The following is a 27,922-nucleotide window of genomic DNA, read 5'->3' on the forward strand; positions in this document are numbered from 1 at the left end:
AACATGCTTAGTAAAAATGACAAGAAAAACACAGAAACCTACTACCACGCTCCCTTTTCTCTCTCTCTCTCTCTCTCTCTCTCTCTCTCTCTCTCTCTCTCTCTCTCTCTCTCTCTCTCTCTCTCTCTCTCTCACACACACACACACACACACACACACACACACATTTCCATTAGTACTCACATTCTCCTTCCCTTTCAGCCACTCTCCAATATAATGTAATATACATTAACTTTTTATTCATTATGTTCTAAACTGATGAGAGCAATATGGTAATAGAAGATATTTTTTTCTCAAGAAGAATTATTCCGGAGTCCATTAACATGAATTACCGTCTTTCTTGCCATATAAGACGCATTTATAATTTGGCTAGATATATTTAAGAAAAGATTAAAAACTACATTTTTTTTAAAGAAAAATTTATTCTTAGTCATATTTCCTTTTAATATTTGACCTAAAATCATGAAAGAAATACCATAAGAAGCCTTTATCCTCCTTTGCAATTATGCTATTGTTCAAGGCATTGGTGCTTTAGGTCAGCAAGGAGTAGAGATAGAACAACAATATATTAACTACTGCTCCGTCATGGTGTTGTGTTCGCTTCGCTGGCTAAAGCTCACGCACCCGTAGCTCCATCCTATTTTGCCTATCTGCCCCTCACTACTCTCCCCAAATCTCAAAAGCAATATTATTCCATCGTGCCCTAAAAGTTACATAAATATGACTCTATGTCTTGAGATTAGACAAAAAGGGCTTATGTTTACGCTTAATCACGCATCAAAACAAGGGCGAATCACCTTCATCCATCATTCTGGTTGTGTGTAACTGGATAAAGCCGTCTCGTATCTACATCGACAATAATCTAACAGAATTTATGTTAATTTTATGTTTTAGCGTTATTCTGATACGTTATCATTATTAATAATTTATTAACAAACAATTCATTACGAGAACTTACTATCAAATAGAGATGTTTGTGTATTATTCATATCAGTAACAATAACCCCTAAGCCTTTCAAAACCTAACCATCGGGTATAAGAAGCAGAGTGATCTTATATGGCGGAAAATACGGTATTTTTCTTTGGCCGAACTTCTACACATGTAACAGATGCGCAAATGGCTCACAAGATAAATTTGTGAGCCATTCTTTTACATCACTGTACTAATTTAAGAAAATTATTATCGTATTTCAAGGATATTATCGATGTGAAAACAATAATAGGTGTGTATTCTGGTCATTTGGTTTATTTTTGGTATTAATATTAAATTTCGAGACCACTATTCGCTAAATTCTCTTTATATATATATATATATATATATATATATATATATATATATATATATATATATATATATATATATATATATATATATATATATATATATATATATATATATGAATATTTCCTTATGGAAAAAGATAATAATCCTGCACTATTGATCATGTAAGACAAACGTCCAGTGTCTCCTATAAGTGACATTCATTTTATGAAAACTATTATACTGAAAAATACCAAATACAAAAATACAATATACAATTCTTTCAGTTACATTCCCAGAAATGCAGTGGCTGCTCATTAGTAAAATTCATCAGCATGGAGAGAGAGAGAGAGAGAGAGAGAGAGAGAGAGAGAGAGAGAGAGAGAGAGAGAGAGAGAGACGATAAAACATTTCCAAGAGAAGTATTATTCATACGCCCATCACACAAATCCTGAAGTACATGACGTGAGATTGGCATGATCTTTTCCTGCTGGAAGCGAATCATAATAGTTTTCACTCAGGTGTCACTCACAGATGTTGGAGACCTCCACTTCATGAAAACATACATACATACATACATACATACGTACATACATACATACATACATTACATACGTACATACATACATATATACATACATACATACATACATACATACATACGTACATACATACATACATACATGCATACAAAAATCGGTAGATATAAATGTAGATGTACAAAAATAAATATACAGATAAGCTGACAGACAAAAAGAAATAGGTATAGATATTTAAATGCGCGCGCACACACACACACACACACACACACACACACACACACACACACACACACACACACACACACACACACACACACACACACACACACACACACAAAGAGAGATACAGACGAGAGAGAGAATATATATATATATATATATATATATATATATATATATATATATATATATATATATATATATATATATATATATATATATATTATAAGGTTGTGAAGTGATAGATGTTTAAGAATCTTCCTGTTAAGGATAAATTCAAAACTTTAGAGAAGCAAGAAATTAAAGCAATAGGACGGTAGTTTGAGAGATTAGAGCGGTCACTCTTTTTAGGAACAGGCTGAACGTAGGCAAACTTCCAGCAAGAAGGAAAGGCGGATGTTGATAGACAGAGTTGGAAGAGTTTGATTAGGCATTGTGCAAACACGGAGGCACAATTTCGGAGAAAAATAGGAGGGCCCCAATCAGGTCCATAAGCCTTCCGAGGGGTTTAGGCCAGCAAGAACATGGAAAACATAAGAACATAAGAAATAAGGGAAGCCGCAAGAAGCCACTAGGCTTACACGTGGCAGTCCCTGTATGAAATATACCTACCTATTTCTACCTATCATCCCCATCCATAAACCCGTCTAATCTTCTTTTAAAGCTCCCTAATGTCTTACCACTAACAATATGATTACTGAGTCCATTCCATTCATCTATCACTCTATTTGAGAACCAATTTCTTCCTATCTCTTTCTTAAACCTAAATTTTTCAAGCTTGAAACCGTTATTTCTTGTTCTGTCTTGGTTGCTGATGCTAAGAATTTTGCTTTCGTCCCCCTTGTTATAACCCTTATACCACTTAAAAACTTCTATCAGATCCCCTCTTAACCTTTGTCTCTCTAAAGAATGTAAATTTAACAGCTTCAGTCTCGCCTCGTAAGGAATACTCCTCGTTCCCTGCATCCTTTTAGTAATTCTCCTTTGTACTGATTCTAATAGACCTATATCCTTCTGAGAGATCACGACGAGAAGACTCTCTCTCTCTCTCTCTCTCTCTCTCTCTCTCTCTCTCTCTCTCTCTCTCTCTCTCTCTCTCTCTTAAAAGTTACTTGAAGTTACTTGAAATTTTGTAGTAATGCAAAACATCCACATAAAACCTTCATACAATGTAACATCTACTATTGCGTAAATCTTAAAATACCTGGAAAAAAAAAAAAAAAAAGTTTATTACCAAAATGGTTTACACTATAGGAGTGAGTCTAACAACTTTCATAGACTACAGTAACATATACCCTCATATACCTTAAATCTTACTACTTAAATACAGATGTTCAATTCATAATATTGGATTTCTCAGACAGCCAAAAACATACTTAGATAAACTCATAATGACAATTATGTTTACAGCTTTGAAATGCACTGTTGATACCACATTGATATTCGATTGCTGTTTTGCTGTAAAATAATCGTTCTGGATTTTGTTTACAATTTCCCATTACGAACAAGAAGCTAAATATCTTCCATTTAATAGGAGGCGCCACCTTGGCTTGTGGTAATTTGAAAGTTAAAATGGCACATTAAGCTGCTAATATAAACAGTTAAATAATTACTGTAAAGGCTACGGACTGCTTTTTTTTTTTTTTTTTTTTTAAGTACTGGTAGACAATTGTGTTTTTGGAAGCTCGGTCCCTTCAATAAATACTTCTGTGAATACTCTAACGCAGTTTGTCACTTGGTGAATTGGGAAACTGAATAACATGGTATACCTCAAAGATTACTGAAAATACGTACTCATGACATGGTTCACAGTTTCTTCTCCGTGCGGGTGAGCCCCATGTATTGCTGGTACCAGGCACTTCGATCTCGCACGTGCATTTCCAGGAACTTTCTCATATTGTGCCAGTTATCCTCTTGGGCTTTGCATGTACCCCAGGGATTCCCACCCCACCTTGTTATTATCTTCGTAAGTCCCAAGTGTGTGCTGTGTGATGCGTATGTGTTATAAGGTGGATCAATTATATGTCCTGTCCCATCATAAATCACAGCGTGGAGTTGATCCTCTCGTCCATGTAGCTTCATGCGATGAGACATGGCCTCAGCTTCCACCTTGGTATGAAACTGATCCTCGTCACCGGCTATAAGCAGAAAGTGTGTGTCATCAGAAGCATTCTCACAAGGTGGCATACCTGAATGATCGTGAGTAAATAATTTTTTTAAAGCACTCTCCTTCACAGTGAATATATTGTGAGTGATCATCTTTATGAAAGTAGCTTTCGTCAAGTCTTACCGTCTTCCATAGATTCTGTCCGCGGAATGTAAGAGGCATATCGCCAATTAGCCTCCCTCCGATGGTTACAATTGCTGTCACCTTGGGCAGGTACATGCCCATACCTAGACTTGGATTGGCTCCCTTGCTTGATCCGATGATACCGCACCGGTCAGGGATGACACCAGGTTGTTGTAATATGTACTCCACTGCTTCCTCAAAGTGTTCCAGGTGGAAGGTCTCTAAGATCGTCATATTGGAAATAAGCGATAGCGAGGCACGCAAAACCCTTAGAAGCCAGCATAGCTGAAAAAAAAAAAAAAAAGATGCGCAACACTGTTAGGTTTTAAGAGGAATCATCACATATCCATTTTAAAAAATAACACATTGAACAGAATATATGCAGATGTATAGATTTAACGTAATATTATATCACACATGCTCTGTACTCCTTAAGTCCGCCTGCTGCCCCAAAGATGTCAATGACAGCAGGATATAGGCCGGGACCCGACGGGAAAAATAGGCTCCCTTGGACTCTTTCGTGGACAATTGGTTCACGCCGCACGCCAGGAGCCATGATATGGCGTTCAAGCAGGACGTTAGTCAAGCCCTCGCTGACGGCACTCTGCTCCACAGTGAGGTGGCCTTCGTGCACCGCTAGTGTCATCTGGGCAGAGACAGGTGGGTCCTGAACGTTTGAAATAACTCTTCATGGCACACATGTTTGGAATCCCTAAATCCTTGTATCATGAGTCATCACTAAAAAGAGGAATAATAGTAATATGGCTGATGTATCTCTCTCAGCGTCAATAAAATGAAATTTGAGAGAATCATCGATTCCTGTCCTCCCAGTACTTAATAAATACTGTTTGGCGGAGAGAGAGAGAGAGAGAGAGAGAGAGAGAGAGAGAGAGAGAGAGAGAGAGAGAGAGAGAGAGAGAGAGAGAGAGAGAGAGAGAGAGAGAGCAGCTAGCCCGGATGTACTCGTATGTCACTGATTCACCCTGCAGCTTCCAGGCCTGGAGCACTGTAGTGGACTGGCCGCGGGAAATCGGACTGTGTAGCTGCTGGCTACACTGCTGACGCACAGAGTGTAGTTACTTTAGACACCTACGGTTCATGAAACTGTCCAGTATTACGCATGGGACAGGAACATCCAACTCAGTCTGTCAACACTGGCTGATAATTAATAAACAATTATAAGTAAGAAATATTTAGGAGAGGAATAATTTTGGTTTGTCCTTTTGAGGAATATTAAAAAATGAAATTATATATATAAAAAAAAACACTCAAGGCTCGGATTTGGTTTACGTACTACTTGAATAGCATTAAAAATGACTCCTCTAATATGGAGAGCCTGCAGAACCCTGCCCCTCCTGTCCCACTGGCTCGTACACCCATGTTGCAAGATGGTCATTATGTGCAAAAGACAACAGTTGATTTGTTGCTTGCATATACTCAGTAGAATATAATAGTACAATACTTTTCGGACAGGGAACGCATGCAACTCACCAGCCATAGAGTCGTGGGATCTTCCTTCTGGAGACGTGTGTAATTATAAGGGAACTCCTTCAGGGATGAGAGCAGTCCTGCAGGGAATACGCCGGTGTAGGCGCCGCCCACAGTCTCGCTTCGCTCCACGTCCACTGTTCCACTGTTGTCACTCACATAGTGGGAGTAAGAGAGGAACTGTTGAACAAAAGGTAACAATTTTATTAATACTTTTCATTTCCAGCCATCACTGATAAGCTGACTATGACAGTAGTGGTGTGTGGAAGCCACATATGCTTGAGATACTCATACTTCATAACTTGCCTTCACAAAATAGATTGATTATGTATTCACTATTGACCATCGTACGTAAGGTACAGCTGTTAGTTTAAAACGCTTCCCAAGTTTTTTTTTTTTTTCAACGCTGCTCTTTGGGAAAACAGGAAAAGGATGTAGGTATTAAAATAAGACTCACCCTTTGGGAGGCGTCGTTGCGAGTGGTGAGTGTGAGGATGATGGGAGCTTGGGGCTGCAGTCCTTTCACCGTGATGCTGGTGGGTGCGTCGTGAAGGCACACGCACGGCTCCACAACTAATTTTATCCCTTGCTTTTTCCTTCCACCATCGCTCCTGGAAAGAAGCGGAAAGTCTCTCTCTCTCTCTCTCTCTCTCTCTCTCTCTCTCTCTCTCTCTCTCTCTCTCTCTCTCTCTCTCTCTCTCTCTCTCTATCATTGTGTAAATAGCATTTATTAGGTCTCATTGTGTAAATGGTATTTATCAAGTAAAGTTTGTAAAACTCATCGCTTTTCCCTGAATCCACAAGGGCCTCTTAGATAAAGACACAAAAATATCGTGCAACAGAGCAACGGAGCAGCCAACCTGTGGCCATAGTAAACATTGCTTTTCATGAAAAGGCAGGAACATCCTGGAAAATCCTAACACGTATCTGAGTGTTCTGAAGTTGGTTTGATTTCACAGCTGTTCCAATTGAAATTACATATCATTCATTTAACTCTGAATCACTGAGTCAATATGCAAAGCACACAGACCTCACACAGTGGAACCTCGGCTACCGAACGCCTCCCTTTTCGAACAAATTGGTTTCGAATAATTTTTGAACTTGTCGTTGCTTCGGTTAACGTATCGTAATTCGATTCTCGAACAAAGTTACTTGATTTCAACTACTAAAACACAAAGCAAAAACTGCCGTTTATTACTAATTTATAGTTTCTATAAGTATCTCTATCTTTTAATGTGGAGAAGAGACACAGTGGGTGAGACAATAATTCAATCTTTGAAATAAAGTAAATGTGATCCGTTGAAGAGCCTCAATGTAAACAGTTTTCGTGACTCGGGAGTAATCCTGAGCCACCTGTGACTCTGTCGATGACCCACAACACCATCACTATTGTACAACTGCATTTTACCAATAGCTTTTCCCAGCAGCAAGATGTCTAAGTGTTATGATCACCTTCATTTTGGCGGTGAATGCTTTGCTCCTCTCTGTGTCACTCTGTAAGGCTTCCCTCACTAGATCGATGGCAAAGAGAATACCTGCACGGTCTATACAGCATCTTCTGATGAGTTCCGTGTCACTAAGTTAATTCAATACGTCTTATCTGGATAAATAATTTCTGAGCGGCCATCTTGGCAGTGGGAGCGTCTGTCATAACCCGCTAAGAAAGGGTGGACGGGATCGGATTGATCCGTTTTACTTTGATGCCCATGGGGAAAATAGTTTCGATTTCCGAAAATTACAGATTTCGAACGGCATTCACGAACGAATTAAGCTCGAGAACCGAAGTTCCACTGTGCTTTTCACAAATACCGTCTGTGCTCTGTAGTAATGATGACGTGTGGTGTGAACTGCTTCGTATCACCTTCGCCACTAAACTCCTTCATTAACAGAAAATGTCAAAACCTTTCAAGATCTAACTCCCCTCGTGATTTCTGGCATCTAGCCAAAAATATCTCCAATAACTTTGCTTTTTCTTCTTTCCCTCCTCTATTTCAACCAGATGGCACCACTGCTATCACATCTATTTCTAAAGCTGAACTCTTTGCTCAGACCTTTGCTAAAAACTCTACCTTGGACGATTCTGGGCTTGTTCCTCCCTTTCCTCCACCCTCTGACTACTTCATGCCACCTATTAAAATTCTTCGCAATGATGTTTTCCATGCCCTCGCTGGCCTAAACCCTCGGAAGGCTTATGGACCTGATGGGGTCCCTCCTATTGTTCTCCGAAACTGTGCCTCCGTGCTTGCACCTTGCCTAGTCAAACTCTTTCAGCTCTGTCTGTCAACATCTACCTTTCCTTCTTGCTGGAAGTTTGCCTACATTCAACCTGTTCCTAAAAAGGGTGACCGTTCTAATCCCTCAAACTACCGTCCTATTGCTTTAATTTCCTGCCTATCTAAAGTTTTTGAATCTATCCTCAACAGGAAGATTCTTAAACATCTATCACTTCACAACCTTCTATCTGATCGCCAGTATGGGTTCCGTCAAGGTCGCTCTACTGGTGATCTTCTGGCTTTCCTTACTGAGTTTTGGTCATCCTCTTTTAGAGATTTTGGTGAAACTTTTGCTGTTGCCTTGGACATATCAAAAGCTTTTGATAGAGTCTGGCACAAAGCTTTGATTTCCAAACTACCCTCCTACGGTTTCTATCCTTCTCTCTGTAACTTCATCTCAAGTTTCCTTTCTGACCGTTCTATTGCTGCTGTGGTAGACGGTCACTGTTCTTCTCCTAAATCTATTAACAGTGGTGTTCCTCAGGGTTCTGTTCTGTTACCCACTCTCTTATTATTATTCATTAATGATCTTCTAAACAAAACTTCTTGTCCTATCCACTCCTACGCTGATGATACCACCCTACACTTTTCTACGTCTTTTCATAGACGTCCAACCCCTCAGGAGGTAAACATATCACGCAGGGAAGCCACAGAACGCCTGACTTTGATCTTTCTAAGATTTCTGATTGGGGCAGAGCAAACTTGGTATTGTTCATTGCCTCAAAAACTCAATTCCTCCATCTATCAACTCGACACAACCTTCCAGACAACTATCCCCTCTTCTTCAATGACACTCAACTGTCCCCCTCTTCTACACTGAACATCCTCGGTCTGTCCTTTACTTATAATCTGAACTGGAAACTTCACATCTCATCTCTAGCTAAAACAGCTTCTATGAAGTTAGGTGTTCTGAGACGTCTCCACCAGTTTTTCTCACCCCCCCAGCTGCTAACTCTGTACAAGGGCCTTATCCGTCCATGTATGGAGTATGCTTCACATGTCTGGGGGGGTTCCACTCATACTGCTCTTCTAGACAGGGTGGAATCAAAAGCTTTTCGTCTCATCAACTCCTCTCCTCTAACTGACTGTCTTCAGCCTCTCTCTGACCGCCGCATTGTTGCATATCTGGCTGTCTTCTACCGTTATTTTCATGCTAACTGCTCTTCTGATCTTGCTAACTGCATGCCTCCCCTCCTTCTACGGCCTCGCTGCACAAGACTTTCTTCTTTCTCTCACCCCTATTCTGTCCACCTCTCTGACGCAAGAGTTAACCAGTATTCTCAATCATTCATCCCTTTCTCTGGTAAACTCTGGAACTCCCTGCCTGCTTCTGTATTTCCATCTTCCTATGACTTGAATTCCTTCAAGAGGGAGGTTTCAAGACACTTATCCATCAATTTTTTACCACTGCTTTGACCCTTTTATGGGACTGGCATTTCAGTGGGCATTTTTTTTATTAGATTTTTGTTGCCCTTGGCCAGTGTCCTTCCTACATAAAAAAGAAAAAAAAAATACTGATAAACAGTTGCATAGTACTTGTAGTACTTGGATTTTCATAACTTCGCTGTGCCCTCTCCTGCCAACGACATAATCCCATGATCAGAGGTTTTTATTTATTTTCTTTTTCTTTTTTTCTACACAGGAAGACCCGCCGAAGACACTAAACAAAACAAATAAATAAATAAAGCTCGTTTATAATATAGTGTCGACACATTTTGAAATAGTTCAAGTCGAAGACAGGGGGAAATACAGAAACATGAAGAGAGTTGCAGAGTTTACCATTAAATGGGTGAACGAGTGAAGATACCGATTAACTTTTTCATAAGTAAAAGATATGTGTAAATAAGTATATATCTAGAAAGTTTTGTGCAGCTAGGCTGCGGAAGGTGGAGACATGGAGTTAGCAGATTCAAATAAACAGGAAATAATAGTAAAAAATTAATAATTATTAAGGTTTCATTGTCTGATTCAGGAGTGTCAAATTCATGGCCTGCAGCCCAAATGTGTCACGCGGAATGATCTCAAGCAATTTTCAAATCGATACTATAATTGTTACAATTGATAAAACTGTTAATATGTCGATGAGCGCTGCGGCAGACTGCGCGGTGGTATTGCTAACCAGAAAACTCCAGGAATCCCCAAACAAACATTCCCCAGAATTTCCCATCTCTAAATATATAAATCATGATACATGAACTTCACTAACCTGACAACCTACTTATACGGTATATATAAGCATTCCACCACAGACTATATAATCATATTGTTGTGGAGCTGGGGTTGCGTTGACGACGCTACGGAGTAGTTGAAGATAGAAGATTGCAACACAAGCGGGCAAACTGTATGATGTGGTGACCTTGAAAAAGGCTTGTAGCCACGAGGCTGTAAGGGCGCTAGATGGCTGGGGGCGCCAGCCAATCAGAGATGAGCCGAGCCTATAATATGTTGCAATCGCCAGAAGTGAGAGAGAGAGAGCGCCTTGTTCCTGCTCACGTCACTGCTGTGCTACCAGCGGCACAGAGTGAGAGCGCATTGTTCCTGTCCACATCACTGTTGTGCTACCAGCGGCGCTGAGAGATCGCCTTGTTCATACCCACGTCACTGCTGTGCTACCAGCGGCACTGAGAGAAAGCGCCCTTTTTCCTGCCCACGTCACTGCTATGCTACCAGCGGCGCTGAGAGAGAGCGCCTTGTTCCTGCTTATGTCACTGCTGTGCTACCAGCAGCGATGAGAGAGAGAAGTGTTGTATGCCTCAGTCCTGGCTGCCGCGAGATGCAGATGATTTTGTGTAGTGCCCAACACGCCCCAGTATGATTCACGACTCCATGGTCTTGATGCAGAAGACCATGGTGTAATATAAACGTAAGACTAACTTGTCCGGCTTCTGCGGTGCGGTGTGTTGTACTGTGCACTACGGTGCGGTGAGTGTTGCTCTGTACTGCTATGTGCTGAAGTTCCGTGGTGTAAATAAAGACAAAAGTGTCATATGAACGGTGTCTTCTTTACCCTACCCCTCTCAGTAGCCTGTAAAGTCTAGCCCGTGTGTGTGTGTGTGTGTGTGTGTGTCCGCCTCGCTCTTCGCTAGTCAACGGACCCGGTGGTGGATCCCTGTGTCGACCATTCCCTGCTGTGGTGAATGCCTGAAGGTGAAAGGGGTGGGCGTCGTAACAATATAAAACCTTACCACCCAGCAATGGCGGGCCTCCTTAATCAATTTAAATCCATATATTGCTTATTCGTTCCCGAACATCCAAGAGGTTCATTCAAATTATTAACATATTTTTTGTTTCACTCTTCAGCAATAAGAAAATATGTAATCAGGCCCTAAGCAAATACTATAGTCAACCTTTGTTGTTTGCAACAGTTTACTGGCACAATACTGAAATGTTGATCGTTTGATCTACTAATTCGCCAGTAATGTGAATGTAATCAGACCCTAAGCAGCTACTGTAAGTTCAAAGTTAACGAGTTTGTCAATAATGACTTGGCTATTAGTGACTAAATTAGCAGTCTACATGAATGCAAGATTCCCGATATTTTCTTTCATCAAAACAGTTGCAACTTCTAATATACCCTTCGGTTCAGCTTGTCTCATGGTGAACGAGAAAAAGATAGGTCCAGACTGAGAGGCTTTACCAGGTAAGTGGAGAGGGGAGACTGCCTGTGTCTGACGAATAATTAATACTTATAGTGGAGGCAGAGAAGGACGACCAGCGTCCTCCCTCCCCATTTGTACTAAACGTGTTAGATTCACATTTTGAATATCTTCCGTTTCAGTACCTTAATTGTCAGTCTGCTCTTATAAGCACTTAGCATATTCACCTTTGTTAATCTTGATCGACAAAATGCATCTAATACTACACAAATTTTCAGAACGTCTTCCCTAAATGGAGAGACATTTTTCTCATTTCCCCATTTGGGCCCCTGAGGAAAATTCCCCATGGTTGACAGCACTGGAGAACTACGATGGCTGGTGGGCGGAGCCAAGATCTAAATAAGCACTGGCATGGTCGTCGGCTTCAAATGGATTTGTAATGTTCGTTTATTAGAATTAGCATTAAAAGAGCGTTATTATTAGATATTTTGATACGAAGTAAATAATTACCATGTAAATAATAGGAAAATGTCATTGTTATATTTCACCTTAGTTTAATGTCTCCTGCTACGGTCTTTGTCCATGCCTGCCCCGCCATGCTGCGTACACTGTGGACCACCCGCTGACGGCACCTTCAGAGGGAGCTTGACCTTCCACAGACGGAGTTCCACGGTGCAGCCTTGCAGCCACTAAAGAGAATTTAGACGTTATTCAGCGTTTATCCTCCTCCCTTCTTTGTCCCACTCCGCCTCTTAGGCGATTCACACGTGTTCCCCCCCCACTGAATATCAGATTGGGAGACACTATGACTGTTTGGCCACAGAGGAGGGTAGATCGACCTCTTCCTTTCTCTACTACCAACTATTTCTCCTTCATCCTAGGGGATAAAAACCAGAGTTCTCTCCTTCCTAACCACCTTTCCACACCCTTGCACTTCGGAGGGTCTGGACATCCTGGTGGAATGCGGGTTGGGACGGTCACACGGTCTCTACCCTGTCCGACTCAGGCTTTGCCATGAATTTCTGTTTCAGATTATCTATAGCTCTCCCATTCATTAAGTCGTTGAATAACTGTGAGGGCATTCCCACAGTCACCCATATAGGTACTAACCTGACCAAGCATTATTTAACTTTGCTAATCAGACAAGAAACAGTACATTCATTAACAATGAAGGAAAAGATCACTAGAATTCCATCCATTCTGTGCCTTCCCTGTTTGATTCAGTTCATCTGTACTGACCATTGTGGCCTGACTAGGCAGAGGCAGCAGCCAGCAACCACCCAGCCACATTTCCTCTCTGGCCTCAGCCATGCACTACTCAAACATCCCTTCTAATTCTAACCCTGTTCTGTGTGTCATCTCAGATAATGACAACAATCTATAAATCACAACCTTTACCAACAAGTACCGCACTTAAAAAACATATTGCAGATTTAGTTAAAGTAAAGACTTGATAAAAAAAAAGACATGTTTGTTAGGAACAAAAACCTGAGCAAGTTGAAAGTGTGCATTAGAGGTATTCATTATGTAGAAAGTTCATAAGTTTACAGGTAGGTTCCTTAATAAACAGGTAAACTGCATACAATCTGACTGGAGTATGAGACATCAGCACTGCTATCATAATTCAAACCTTAAACAGAGAAGCATTATCTTCCATTAAGAATAACAAAAATAATAAATAAGTAATATAATAAAAAATGCTGTTCCCTCTTTTATCATCATAGCAGTAGAGACTGGTCCCTACTGGATCAAATTTTAGGCCTCTGAAGCATCATGCTGAAATAACACTTCATTATATGACTGAAATAGAATGTCTTTGTGCTTTAAATCTTTATGAGATTAATGTTAATGAAGAATGGGCATATGACAAAATTTAAATTTATGAGAATAAGCATCATGTAATGTACTGCATAATCAGGAGACTGAAAACACAGTGGAAGCAGCTCTAATGTTATGACTTTGATGCCAACATGGCCAAAGATGTTCTTCTTCATACCACAGAGAAGATGAAGGCAGCAGGATTTTCAGTTATTGCCATGGTAAACAATCTTGCCATCAGTAATATTAAATTTCAGAAAGATTTTGGAAGCCCCAAGAGAACTTCATTTTCAAATCCAGCTGTTCTTCACCATAAGGTACAAGTATTTGTATTTTCATATGCTTCTCATCTCATCAAACTCATTAGAATCAGTTTGCCATTAGCTAGCCAGTAGGAGGATAGCCTAGTCAGTCCTTGAGACACAATACAGATCCCATGTACATGTGACATATTTCTCTATATATAAGGTGGGGCATCTCCCACCTGCTTCCCGTCCTCACAAATGTAACCTAGAACAAATGTTCAGCATGACTGGCAAATCAAGAGTAGTTTTAAGTCTGCTAATCTGTTTTTTTCCACATGGAAGCAATTGTTCCTTTGGAATTCCTCCTAGGAAATTAGATGGTGAACCAACACTTTTGCAGAAAGGTCCTGAGGTATTAAGGAACATAGAAGGAAATATCCAGATGTGGCATATACCGAACTGCTGCATGTTGCTTTCCTAAGACAGAACTGCCAGGGATCTGAATTCACATCCAGATCATGATATATGCAATAGGTAGTTGTAGCAGCAGCAGCAGCAACAACAACACTATCATTTTCTTATTACCATTATGCATTCATTTTTCATTCAAATTACTAATATCTCCAAAAATATAATAACTTCTTGATAGCTTTCACTTCCTTCAACTGTTTCATGGTTAACCTTTGTTAAGAATAATCCTCAAAACAACAATATGTACTTCAATTATATTAGGAAGTTTCTGACAGCTACTGCTGGGAAAAACAGACAATAGTTAAGCATAAAATAATTCATTAAGAAACACACTGCACTCTCCTCATGAAAAATTCTGCCTCATACCCATAAATGGAACAAAAATAAGACCACTCTTTTAAAATGCATACACACAGGCACAGAGGAATGGTACCCACACACACAATGATATGGCTAAGGTATACAAAGCTAGTGGTAGTTCATCAAGATTTATGGTTCATGTAAGAAAACACTGAGGTGACACAATACACCTCAACCAACTGGCAACACCAAAACCTGTCACCAATCAATTGAGTTTGACATCTTCCTCCCTCCTGTTCCATTTCATAGATGGCAGGAAAGGAAGCATGTGATAATACTGCATATAATATGAAAAAAGCTTGGAACTGGCAAGTGTGTGAGAAATAAAAATTAGTCTGAAACTCAGCACACCTTTCTATCTCCCTCCATGGAGAAATCAACCTTAACACAGGCACTTCCTCCTCTAAACTAGATTCTCCTAATGTTTGCTTTTGACAAAATTCTACCCTTTCAACAAAGAGGATAAAAAATGCATAAAAAGTTATCTGCAGAAGCCATTACATCACAAACATGATAGCACGACACAGCATTCTTCATATTTCATGTATTTATATTCAACCAATAAATCACTGTGATACCAAGTGACATTGTGTTTAAAAGAATGAAAATTAATAAATAAATTGCTTCACTCATTCCATTCCAATGTGCAAATATATCCAGTTCTTAATGTGCAACTTTACTCAAAGACTTAGTTATCAATCAAGGAAATAAAAATTTTTGACACATACTTCTAAAAATATTTCCTCCCTTCCTTAAGGAAACCAAAATAAAGATCCTTAATTTCAACACCTATAAATCTAAACATATAATCTGTCCGACAGCTTCAGGACATCTCACTCTGTAGCATGACGAACAGACCTTACTAGACAATGATATCAAGCCAATGCAATCCAGACCCGCTCAAAACACCTCACAAAAATGCAACCTGGTTTGCCTATACATAAATACTGCTTCCTGAGCCCTCTTCCCTATACCTTTCCTAAACAGCATAAAAATTCCATTCACAGAAAGATATTAGAAGAATTTCATTTCCCTTACTAGAAATGTAACTTTCAAAGAATGTGCAGTTAGTCTGAGATCAAAAGATGTGGCATTAGAGGAATTCATATAAGTGAAGCAGTCCATAAATCCCATCTTACACAAAGCTAAAAGATCACAAAAAATAGTGTTTGCTGAGCGGCTCTGGTTGCCAAAGACGATAGATTTGACACACACCTAAATGCAGCAATTGAAAGAGTTAAGCCACTTAAGTTTGTGCATCCAAAAAGTTCCCCAATGGGTGATTTGGTCTTTGGTCACAGTGTTTATGTCCAGCACTGGGCTGACCCAGAGCAGGCAGCAAGAGTGATAAAAGTATGGCAGAAAATGCAATGCCTTTCATGCTGCCTAACACAAATCTTCCAGATGTCAACTCCCTTTCATATGCTCAGAAAATTCCCCTTGAATATTGAAGTCTTATAAAATATCTATCTATAAAAGAACATAAACTCTCTCTCTCTCTCTCTCTCTCTCTCTCTCTCTCTCTCTCTCTCTCTCTCTCTCTCTCTCTCTCTCTCTCTCTCTCTCTCTCTCTCTCTCTCTCCATTCACTCCCTTGCCATAGCTTTTGGTCAAAACACTGACAAAGCTGGCAGCCATATATAAAATACAGCAATCGAGGTGTGATCACAGACAATCTTTATATGAACTTACACAAAAAACAAACAAACCAAGAGGACACCCAAAGCAACACAATGTGACTATATATCACAGGAAGAGAAGAGAGTATAAAACAAATTAACATGAGACATGTTATGTGTAATTCAGAGCACAATGTGCAAATGTATAATGAAAAAAAAAGAATAGAAAAATATAAGCAGAGCAGAGGCAGTGGTGAAGGTTGCAATAATGTGATAAACTTAGATAAACTTAAAAAAATAAATAATATATATATATATATATATATATATATATATATATATATATATATATATATATATATATATATATATATATATATATATATATATATATATATATACTAAATTTCCTCTTCCAATTCTTAATAACAAAATTCCAGTTGAAAACTTTGCGCCAAAAATACTAAACATACCATTTTGTATGTGTGCACACACACACACACACACACACACACACACACACACACACACACACACACACACACACACACACACACACACACACACACAGATATGGGGACAGAGTAATATGAGCTATGCTCATATCAAGTATCCTACAACTAGGTAAACACACACACACACACACACACACACACACACACACACACACACACACACACACACACACACACACTACATATGTATGTCTGAGCAATATACATGCTCCCTGAATTTCTATTTTTAGCCATTGTTTATGTCTTAGGTTGTCATTTCATCACGAAAATGTGAGTAGGGCCTTTATTTATCTAGAACTCAAAATTATTGTATTTCAGATATAAACTGAAGAAAATAAATTCTCTCTCTCTCTCTCTCTCTCTCTCTCTCTCTCTCTCTCTCTCTCTCTCTCTCTCTCTCTCTCTCTCTCTCTCTCTCTCTCTCTCTCTCTCTCAAAAGTAACTGGTAAGCCTGAGAGAATAAATCAGAAAACAAACATAGGCAAGAGTTACTGCTATGAAGCTTCTGAGTATTCTCCCAGTCATACAGTGGAGGTGAGCTCCTTAGTTTTTCTCTTGTCCTTGCTATCTTTTCTTTCTTTTCCCTCTTTTCCATTGTCCTTAGCTTTGTCCTTTCCCTTGCCTCTATCTTTGCCGTCCTTTTCACTCTTGGATCGCTCTTTGGCCCCCTTGTTTCGCTCATTCTTTGATCTTTTCTTTTTAACAGGCTTTGGGGATTTTCCAAGGAATAATGCTTCATGAAAGTCATCAGAGCTGAGGTTCGACTCTTCTACATGAAGCACTGAACTCAGTGCCCCATCTGTGGGAGATTTTGGGAATTGGAACACTAAGCGACCTTTCTCAGGCTCCGAGGCTGAACGGGAGACCCTGAGCTCCCCAGTGAGGAACGGGGATGTGGCCCTGGTGGCTTGCAGGGAGAGGGAAGAAAGATGCAGGGATGTACCACTTGCTCGTGCACACACTCTTGGAGATAAGTTGGAGGAGCTTGGGACCACGAGGGAAGAAGAGCGGGAGCGGCTATATATTGGGAGTGGTGAGGTGTCCAGACGTCCTTCCAGCCTTAGACGAGGTTCTGGGGTGCAACAGAGAGGGAGGGTAAGACTGGGAGAGCGGGCTTCTCGGTGGTGTACCTTTGGTGAGCGAGGTTCAGGAGAACGACAAATGGACACACCACTAATGTAGAGTGTTGGAGAATTGGGGATTCCTGTTTCTGACTCATACTCATTAGAGCTCTGGCCCTCCAACTTGGCTGAATGGGAGATGTGAATACGAAGGCCTTTAATGTTGGCTGCAGTAGCACTGCTACTCTGCTCTGTTGAGTTGCTCTCATCCTTGTCTGTTCCTTCATCCACCACTAGCTGAAATGAGGGTTCCTGACTAGCCTTTTCACTACTACCCTCTCCTACACCAATATCTGAGGACTCTTCCAGGTGGCTCAGAATACCCCGCACCTCAAGGTCCATTAGTGGAGAATCCATGTCCCCAATGATTTCTGATGCTCCACCTGGGTCAGTATTTTCCACATCCCCACCACTCTCAGTTCCCTCATCTTCCATACTGACCCTAGCTGCTGCTGCCACTGCTGCAAACTGCCGACGCAAGCTCTCCTCTGGATGATCTTGGTGGGCATGGTCAACATCAAAAAGACACAATGACTCCTCACACGTTTTCAGATCACCTAAGGATTGTGATCGTCTCAGGTCACGTCTTAAATCAAGAGGTGGAAGCAGGCGACTATTTTCATGGAGGTCACCATACTGAAAAAGTCCATCTTCCATCTCTCCAGGAGCAGTTGTCTTAGGAAAACAAAGCAGATCCTTCTCCACCTTGTTGTTCTCTGTCCAACGCTTCTCTATATTGAGATTCCTGCCAGAGAATAGAAGAGCACCATATCAAGCTACATTAGTGCTACAATTCATAACCTACAATAGCCCTTTGGAGCAACAACTCAGTATCAGCAACTCTTAACAACACTCATTTTCTATAACATTTCTTCTCTACCAATTGCTTTGGGCAAGAAGACAGTCACAGTAACAATACTTACAATGAGAAAGATTATGAAGCAAAACTCACCTCTGGCTAATTTCTTTGTTTGCTAGTTTTTTTAAGAAGTAATCCACTGCTATCTCTGCACTGGAAGGCTGATATGAAATGGCACCTTCACTTAGTTCTGGGCGAATCCATGCTGAGGCTTCACTGTGACTACTTCCTCCCCCACCACTCTGACTCCTGCTACCACAAGGAACTTCATAACTGAAGATGCTACTGTTGGCTACACTGGTTCCTGGTAAGACAGGTCCTTCCACACACCCTGGGGGAGACAGAAGAGTTTGTATAAAAAACAGATGCCTTACAACTTTCAACAGATATCTTTGAATCATTTAAAATATGTAAATATGTAAATAAAATATGGCATGTTGCTTCATGCTTATAAGCTTGTATGTTTCATATCACTACATGTTTCATCTTCACAGCTGAGAAATGTACCTCTGTGTAACAAGATAAAATTTTGTAGCAGTGAAAAGCTTTAGTGGGGAAACAGGATAGAAATAGCATGTTGTTGGAGTACAAATCATTGTCATCACCAGCAGTCACTGCAATGGCTGGGGGTAACTGGAGGATAACTGCCTTGTTGGGAGAAAAGGTAGGTTATTGTCTGCTGAAGGCTACTACATTACTGGGGAAACAGTACCTTGCTGGGGCCTTGTATCCCCCGAGCCATCCCAGCCTTGCTCCCTTGAATGCTCCTGGAGCCAGGAGAGTCGCCGCCGTGCCTCATCCTCTATCATCTGGAGGCGGGACATCTCAAGGGCAATGAGGAGCTCCATGCTGGAGTCACATACCTCCCAAGACGAAGAGGATGAAGATTCTCCATCACCTGGTGACAGGTAAGGAAGGAAGATGGTAGTCAAGAACAGAGAGAGAGAGAGAGAGAGAGAGAGAGAGAGAGAGAGAGAGAGAGAGAGAGAGAGAGAGAGAGAGAGAGAGAGAGAGAGAGAGAGAGAGAGAGAGAGAGAGAGAGAGAGAGAGAGAGAGAGAGAGAGAGAGAGAGAGAGAGAGAGAGAGAGAGAGAGAGAGAGAGAGAGAGAGAGAGAGAGAGAGAGAGAGAGAGAGGCAGCTAGGTAAGAAAAGAATAGAATGAAAATAGCCTGCACTGCTTTTTTTTTGGGGGGTGGTCATAGGGAAGTACCCAGTGTGCTGAGCACACTGCAAAGCAGGAGGAAAGGAAGGACAGATGTAGTGTGGGAAAATGAAAAAAAAAAAAGGGAAGAGATAAAAATACCCTACACAAATACCTACCTTGTTCTGGGAGGTACTTGGCACGTTGAGCACAGTGGAGGGAACAGTAGTCATGAATGGTACCTGTCCGAGGGTTACGTGCCCGTGGTCGGGGGCAAGCCTTGCGATTGCACTTGCCCAACAGTGTGAGAGTTAGAGCCTGGTTCAGGTTGCTTTCCTGAGGGTGTGAAATTAAGATTCAATGTAACATGGTGAGACTGACAGATAGACAAAAAAAAAGACAAAATAGATGAACTGATAAACAGATGAACAATACAAATTTATGTTGCTACAGATTGTAATGTACATATCTAGTGAACATCAGTGTTGTATTACACATATCTGATCAATACCTTCATTGAAGTTACTTAGTTCACAGTTGTCTTACTAAGTATTCTTTGTGTGTGTGTGTGTGTGTGTGTGTGTGTGTGTGTGTGTGTGTGTCTATATATATATATATATATATATATATATATATATATATATATATATATATATATATATATATATATATATATATATATATATATATATATATATATATATATATATATATATATATATATATATATATATATATATATATATATATATATATATATTGTCATAGTTGAGACCAAGTGCATGGATGGATAAGCTGATGTATATTCTCTCTCTCTCTCTCTCTCTCTCTCTCTCTCTCTCTCTCTCTCTCTCTCTCTCTCTCTCTCTCTCTCTCTCTCTCTCTCTCTCTCTCTCTCTCTCTCTCTCTCTCTCTTACACACACACACACACACACACACACACACACACACACACACACACACACATATACACATGCTACATGTGTGTGTGTGTGTGTGTGTGTGTGTGTGTGTATGTATACCATAGTGTAGTGGTCAACAAGCTCAGCTCACAGCCAAGTAAGAATGAGTTTGAATCCCAGGAGCAGTGAGGCAAATGGGCAAGCCTCTTAATGTGTAGCCCCTGTTCACCTAGCAGCAAGTAGGTATGGGATGTAACCCGAAGTGATGTGGTCTCCTTGTCCTAGTGTGTGGTGTGTGACAGGTCTCAGTCCTACCCAAAAATCATCACTATGAGCTCTGGGCTCTTTCTGTAGGGGAGTGGCTGGCTGGGTGACCAGCAGATGACCATAGGTGAATGACACACACACACACACACACACACACACACACACACACACACACACACACACACACACACACACACACACACACACACACACACACAGAAGTTTGGAAGGGGACTTCTGAATCATCCACGTCTCGGAAACATGCTGCCGCCTGACGCGCCTCGCCCTACCCGTGCCACCAGACACCGCAATAAGATAACGCCCCTAAAGGCGCCACGTACGGACCAGTACAGACTCAGTGCGATTCCCACCATGGTGCGAGCCATCAATCAATAGTCTCTTCTAGATTTGACTTACCTTTAGGATTAATGTCAAGTATTCCCCCACCCCCAATGTACATTTTCAGTTTGTTGACTGCCTAAAGAATAAACCGTTTATTGTTATTATTATTATTATCACTCACACACACACACACACACACACACACACACACACACACACACACACACACACACCTCTTCATCAGAGTCCAAATCAGGCCAGTCAAGGAGGGCCGCCAGGTTAGTGTGGCAGCCACGGGAGTCCTTGACCCATGGTTGCGATGGATCAAGTGTTCGGCTCATTGCCTCTACATTTTCCATCTGGTAAGGAGTAAGATTGTTTTGCTTTAATAATTTACACTCTAACCCTTTGAGAGGCTCTATGGGATGTTCAGTACCAACTGGTCTGACAACCTGGTTGAATAAGTGCCAACTGATCTGACTCCCTGGTTGGATAAGTGCCAATTGGTCTGACTCCCTGTTTAGATGTGAGATTATTACTGTCTATTGGATGGTCTATTACAATATAACATGGGTAAATCAGCTCCTTTATTAGGCATGACAGTGGAATGTAACTGATCCTTGAACAATGTGGTAGAAGATGATTGATCTCCCACTTCTAGAGGTTTGGATATGTTTTTTTTCTTACAGAGTACCTAAGTTAAAGTTAATGTTTGTTTTTTTTTCTTTTTTATGTGGGAAGAACACTGGCCAAGGGCAACAAAAATCTAATAAAAAATATGTCCACTGAAATGCCAGTCCCATAAAAGGGTCAAAGCAGTGGTCAAAAAATTGATGAATAAGTGTCTTGAAACCTCCCTCTTGAAAAATTCAAGTCATAGGAAGGTGGAAATACAGAAGCAGGCAGGGAGTTCCAGAGTTTACCAGAGAAAGGGATGAATGATTGAGAATACTGGTTAAGTCTTGTGTTACAGAGATGGACAGAATAGGGGTGAGAGAAAGAAGAAAGTCTTGTGCAGCGAGGCCATGGGAGGAGGGGAGGCATGCAGTTAGCAAGATCAGAAGAGCAGTTAGCATGAAAATAGTGGTAGAAGACAGCTAGATATGCAACAATGCAGCAGTGAGAGAGAGGCTGAAGACAGTCAGTTAGAGGAGAGGAGTTGATGAGACGAAAAGCTTTTGATTCCACCCTGTCTAGAAGAGCAGTATGAGTGGAACCCCCCCAGACATGTGAAGCATACTCCATACATGGATGGATAAGGCCCTTGTACAGAGTTAGCAGCTGGAGGGGGTGAGAAAAACTGGTGGAGACGTCTCAGAACACCTAACTTCATAGAAGCTGTTTTAGCTAGAGATGAGATGTGAAGTTTCCAGTTCAGATTATAAGTAAAGGACAGACCGAGGATGTTCAGTGTAGAAGAGGGGGACAGTTGAGTGTCATTGAGGAAGAGGGGATAGTTGTTTGGAAGGTTGTGTCGAGTTGATAGATGGAGGAATTGAGTTTTTGAGGCACTGAACAATACCAAGTTTGCTCTGCCCCAATCAGAAATTTTAGAAAGATCAGAAGTCAAGCGTTCTGTGGCTTCCCTCCGTGAAATGTTTACCTCCTGAAGGGTTGGACGTCTATGAAAAGACGTGGAAAAGTGCAGGGTGGTATCATCAGCGTAGGAGTGGATAGGACAAGAAGTTTGGTTTAGAAGATCATTAATGAATAATAAGAAGAGAGTGGGTGACAGGACAGAACCCTGAGGAACACCACTGTTAATAGATTTAGGAGAAGAACAGTGACTGTCTACCACAGCATCAATAGAACGGTCAGAAAGGAAACTTGAGATGAAGTTACAGAGAGAAGGATAGAAACCATAGGAGGGTAGTTTGGAAATCAAAGCTTTGTGCCAGACTCTATCAAAAGCTTTTGATATGTCCAAGGCAACAGCAAAAGTTTCACCAAAATCTCTAAAAGAGGATGACCAAGACTCAGTAAGGAAAGCCAGAAGATCACCAGTAGAGTAGCCTTGACGGAACCCATACTGGCGATCAGATAGAAGGTTGTGAAGTGATAGATGTTTAAGAATCTTCCTGTTGAGGATAGATTCAAAAACTTTAGATAGGCAGGAAATTAAAGCAATAGGACGGTAGTTTGAGGGATTAGAACGGTCACCCTTTTTAGGAACAGGTTGAATGTAGGCAAACTTCCAGCAAGAAGGAAAGGTAGATGTTGACAGACAGAGCTGAAAGAGTTTGACTTGGCAAGGTGCAAGCACGGAGGCACAGTTTCGAGAACAATAAGAGGGACCACATCAGGTCCATAAGCCTCACATATACACATAATGTATATGTGAGTGCCTTATCACAGCTACTTATCCTTGCAAAAAAAAGTCTGCATGGTGTGTAATATATACATTTGGATCCAGAGAAATTTATAAATCCAGAAAAGAAAACATACTTCCTCTTAACCAATTTTAACAAGAAAATTTGGAGAAAGCTTAAGATCAAAATGAGTTTACACAAGTAACACTCTGTAGCTTCTTGTTTGTCACAATAATGTCATATAAAGCCAGGATAATAAAGCTGATGAAGAAGAAGCAAAAAGCTTCTTGTTTGTGTGGGTTTTACAAATAAGTAGCAAAACCAACATGTAATAAAAATAAAGGAACCTGAAAATGACAAATAATATCATACTCACATCATCTGGTGGATCCATTCCTACCAAGCCAGGAAGCCTCCTCTTTCGAGCCCTACGCAAGGCTGGAGGAGTCTCTGGTGGCAGGAGACCCCTGCTTACAGCCCTGACAAACTTGTGCCGCCGCCGTCGTGCCAGCAGAGTTGTGGCAATGATCTGACGGCGGGGAGTCACAAGGTACTGTCGGGCCACCATCTCTGACAGCTTTTCTGTCACCTCTTCCAGTTCATTCTGTGGTAGATGAGGTAGTATTGAAGCAATTGTATTTCTGTTTAGTTTAGTACTCAGGAATCTGTCACGTGATTACTGTTCATCAATTGTTTAATACTGTTGGCAAAGAATTTAAGGACTCTCTCTCTCTCTCTCTCTCTCTCTCTCTCTCTCTCTCTCTCTCTCTCTCTCTCTCTCTCTCTCTCTCTCTCTCTCTCTCTCTCTCTCTCTCTCTATATATATATATATATATATATATATATATATATATATATATATATATATATATATATATATATATATGTATATATCAAAGGACCAATACTACTCTCTGTACATGTACATAGATTCTTAACGATTTAGTATTTGCTGCACTAACCTGAACATTCAAAATAACAAGTCTTACCTGCATATACTCAAAGATGGTCTTGTTATAGCCATTGTCTTCCAAATAGTAGCCATACACATATGAGCCACAAAGGACTCGGCGTGCCTTTAGTAGTTCTTTCACCCCTTCCTCTACAAAGCGTGTTCCCTTCTCTACTGAGGCTGAGGGGAAGGAAAGGAAGGATGCAAGGGATGGAAAAAATATTAGTTAGCTGCTGGGGAGTTTTGGTGTGTGTGTGTGTGTGTGTGTGTGTGTGTGTGTGTGTGTGTGTGTGTGTGTGTGTGTGTGTGTGTGTGTGTGTGTGTGTGTGTGTGTGTGTGTGTGTGTGTGTGTGTGTGTGTAAACACATCAACAGTTGTTTATGGTTTATGGGAACAGAGTGTGGAATCATCTTATTTGAACTAGGCAAGGAAGCCAAGGGCTTTTACAAATATAAAATTCATAAATACAGGTGGTGACCATTAAACAACTGATGAGAAAAGAGGTGTTCATTAAAAGTACTAGCAGTTTTGCTTGGATGATCATTATAATAATTACCATTTTATAACAAATACTGAGTAACAGATGCTTCTTACCTGTCACTCATTATCTGCCTTGCTTCATCTATACAAAGCTTGACAAAATACCACCCATCAAGAGTCTAAAGAAACCACTTAAACAAAACAAGGTACATCTGTGTACATGAGCACTTCCCTTGGTCATGGCCAATAGCACTGGTCCCAATGTGTGGGAAAGACCAACAAAAATGACATGAACAATAATTATATAAATGTGCATCTTATGCTTACATTATTCCTCTACAGTAAGCTGTGTACACAGTCCACACTTATACACTGTAATACAATCACACATATTTCACTTTACCTGCTTTGTTATCCACAATTTTGAAGCAGGGAAAAATTGATTTTATTTGTATATATATATATATATATATATATATATATATATATATATATATATATATATATATATATATATATATATATATATATATATATATATATATATATATATATATATATATATATATATATATATATAGTGTGTGTGTGTGTGTGTGTGTGTGTGTGTGTGTGTGTGTGTGTGTGTGTGTGTGTGCATGATGCCAGGAAAACAAGTTCTTCAACAACTGTTAATATATTCTTCATTACTATAAAAAAATTATCACCTGAAAATTTACTCCCAAGTTCTTAGAGGATTGTTGAATAGCCATTACCAGCACACAAGTAAGTAACTGGTGCTAAAACAGTTAAGCAAATGCTAAATATCCTGCAATTTAAAACTGACATCCTTTTTTCTCTCTCTAAAGTTGAATTTAAGGATGGAAGAAAGAAGCAGAAACTTGTTCCAGTATTCCAGAGGCTCAACAGAAATGTCATTAATTTTATATTAATCTGGAAATAGGCACAAGTGTTAGAAATTCTTATACAGATGTGAGGTGGAAATGAAAAGCATAGGATGTGGCAGAAGAGTTAACATGATAAAAAATAATAATACTCATGAAGAATAAACACCACAAAAGATAATGATATATAAACCATAAGTTGCATTTTTTTCAGAAGTGAAGGCAATTATGATACAAAGCAAGAAACTAAAAAAAAAAATTGCTGCTGTGTAGGGAAGTGAAGAATAAAACAAAAACAAAAAAAAATTCTTATCAACACTACTTATAAAAAAAAAAAGTTAAGCATATTAGGATATTCAATGTATGATTGGCGAACAGTTCTTACAGTGAGGAAAATCAATGTCAATATTTAAAGACAAGAAACAAAAGCACCAAATCTAAATAATAGTATAGAGTATATATGCATTATGATGTCATTAAGCCTCTACCTCTAATCAATTTTGTACCCAAGTAAACAGAAGGGTGATTCTGTAAGCAAATATTATAGAAAAGAGGATGATGAAAATATTACAAAATCAGTAACAACCATTCCCTACATGCAGAGATAGAATAAACATAAAATCTACAATATAGGAGAATGACATATGTATTACTTAGGGCATAGAGAGTAGTGGGAAATGACTGGGATGATGGCTGAACCAAATTTGTCATGAGTAATAAAGTAATAACGACTTAAAGAAAGTAATGAGAAAATTAAAACATGATGAAAGGGCTGGAAAGGAATGGAAGAATGTGGGAGAACCTGAAGATGAATCGAGTAACATGGATGTCTCTTACTACCAAAAAACTTGCTACCAATTTAACAAAGCAACACACACAAGATTGTTAAATTAAAACATATAGAAATCTTTTAGTGAGATTAAAATTTTATATAACAGTCTTTATGGTTCTTATTAAAGATTTATGCAATTAATTCACCAAGTATTATTCTGAAATATTACTGTGCATGGGTTTGCATGAGTTCTGTTGCAGTATCTCTCTCTCTCTCTCTCTCTCTCTCTCTCTCTCTCTCTCTCTCTCTCTCTCTCTCTCTCTCTCTCTCTCTCTCTCTCTCTCATTCTTCCAGCCATGACCTCCCATGACCTGCCTTGTCCTTGCTGTTCCTGAGAGGGCAGTGAGGTCGCCAATACTTCCATCTTGTCCCTGGCACTTTTAAGAAGAGGTTCCTCCATTTTAAGCGAATTCTGGTGGTTCTTAAAGCGCGTGTAATAATGGATGAAGCGGTTTAGCTCTTGCATTTGGTGGTTGCGCATGGTGGCCTGCCGGAACAAGACCAGTGGAGCGCTAAGTAGTGGTGGGTGAGGGTTGAGCTGGGATGCTATGGGAGCACGAGGAGGAGGAGGAGGAGGAGGAGGAGGAGGAGGAGGAGGAGGAGGAGGAGGAGGAGGAGGAGGAGGAGGAGGAGAAGGAGGATTAGGAGGAGGAGGAGGAGGAGGAGGAGGAGGAGGAGGAGGAGGAGGAGGAGGAGGAGGAGGAGGAGGAGAAGGAGGAGGAGGAGGAGGAGGAGGAGGAGGAGCAGAAGGAAGAGCAGGTTTATACCTCTATTTATAAATTAATGTATGAATCTGTGGATATAAGTGGACTCTCACATATGACTTATCTGCTGCATGTCATGACCAGAAAATGAAAATGGTGCCTCTTAAGTCTCGAATCTTTTTTTTTTTTACACAGCAGGGGTCTTTATTAGTTAAAAATCCCTTAGTAAAAAAGAGTTCACCAATACTATTCCATATACATGTGTGTGTGTGTGTGTGTGTGTATTACACATACATACAAAAACCTGAGCTGCACTCATGTAGTTCCATTTCCACTCTCCCTATCCAAACATTCCCTTCTTCCTTGGTCAAGCATGCAGTCCCTCCTCATACCACTTTCACAGAAGTACAATACTTCTTACAATATCTTTCC

At 40.2% G+C, this 27,922-nt stretch overlaps 2 protein-coding genes across 6 annotated transcripts in view; both read right to left on the reverse strand.

Annotated features, from left to right (window-relative positions):
- Positions 1 to 2,261: 2,261 nt before the first annotated feature.
- Positions 2,262 to 27,922, reverse strand: part of LOC135115896 (ankyrin repeat and IBR domain-containing protein 1-like) — a 41,890-nt gene continuing 16,229 nt past the window's right edge. For 3 of the 5 annotated variants that reach the window (XM_064033008.1, XM_064033006.1, XM_064033007.1), the window contains exons 12-19: positions 27,102 to 27,273; positions 24,628 to 24,770; positions 24,015 to 24,242; positions 21,563 to 21,688; positions 19,997 to 20,153; positions 19,389 to 19,574; positions 18,770 to 19,007; positions 14,505 to 18,562 (exon numbers count right to left, since the gene is read on the reverse strand). In XM_064033008.1, the coding sequence (XP_063889078.1) occupies positions 17,218 to 18,562; positions 18,770 to 19,007; positions 19,389 to 19,574; positions 19,997 to 20,153; positions 21,563 to 21,688; positions 24,015 to 24,242; positions 24,628 to 24,770; positions 27,102 to 27,273 (2,595 nt within the window). In that variant the 3' untranslated portion in view covers positions 14,505 to 17,217. Of the gene's footprint in view, positions 4,161 to 4,312; positions 4,598 to 5,803; positions 5,981 to 6,257; positions 6,412 to 12,217; positions 12,359 to 14,504; positions 18,563 to 18,769; positions 19,008 to 19,388; positions 19,575 to 19,996; positions 20,154 to 21,562; positions 21,689 to 24,014; positions 24,243 to 24,627; positions 24,771 to 27,101; positions 27,274 to 27,922 lie in introns of those variants that run through there. The other 2 variants (XR_010276092.1, XM_064033009.1) reach the window with 2 other exon arrangements.
- LOC135116085 (acyl-coenzyme A thioesterase 2, mitochondrial-like) lies at positions 4,719 to 10,922 on the reverse strand. The gene is made up of 5 exons (XM_064033294.1): positions 10,894 to 10,922; positions 6,258 to 6,333; positions 5,804 to 5,980; positions 5,266 to 5,367; positions 4,719 to 4,979 (listed from the first exon to the last, which is right to left on the reverse strand). Exons 1-5 carry the CDS (start codon positions 10,920 to 10,922, stop codon positions 4,719 to 4,721), a joined length of 645 nt encoding a protein of 214 aa, XP_063889364.1.

Source organism: Scylla paramamosain, chromosome 30 (assembly GCF_035594125.1).
Source record: "Scylla paramamosain isolate STU-SP2022 chromosome 30, ASM3559412v1, whole genome shotgun sequence".
Taxonomy (NCBI): domain Eukaryota; kingdom Metazoa; phylum Arthropoda; class Malacostraca; order Decapoda; family Portunidae; genus Scylla; species Scylla paramamosain.

What these genes read in the sequence shown, in the direction of transcription:
- LOC135116085 (XM_064033294.1), bottom strand. Translation starts at nt 10,922, where the DNA reads ATGGTCTTCTGCATCAAGACCATGGAGTC. An exon ending in ATCCCACGACTCTATGGCTG is followed by an intron (nt 5,368 to 5,803) that starts GTGAGTTGCATG and finishes GTGCGTCAGCAG; the next exon opens with TGTAGCCAGCAGCTACACAG. An exon ending in TGACATACGAGTACATCCGG is followed by an intron (nt 4,980 to 5,265) that starts GCTAGCTGCTCT and finishes TCAAACGTTCAG; the next exon opens with GACCCACCTGTCTCTGCCCA.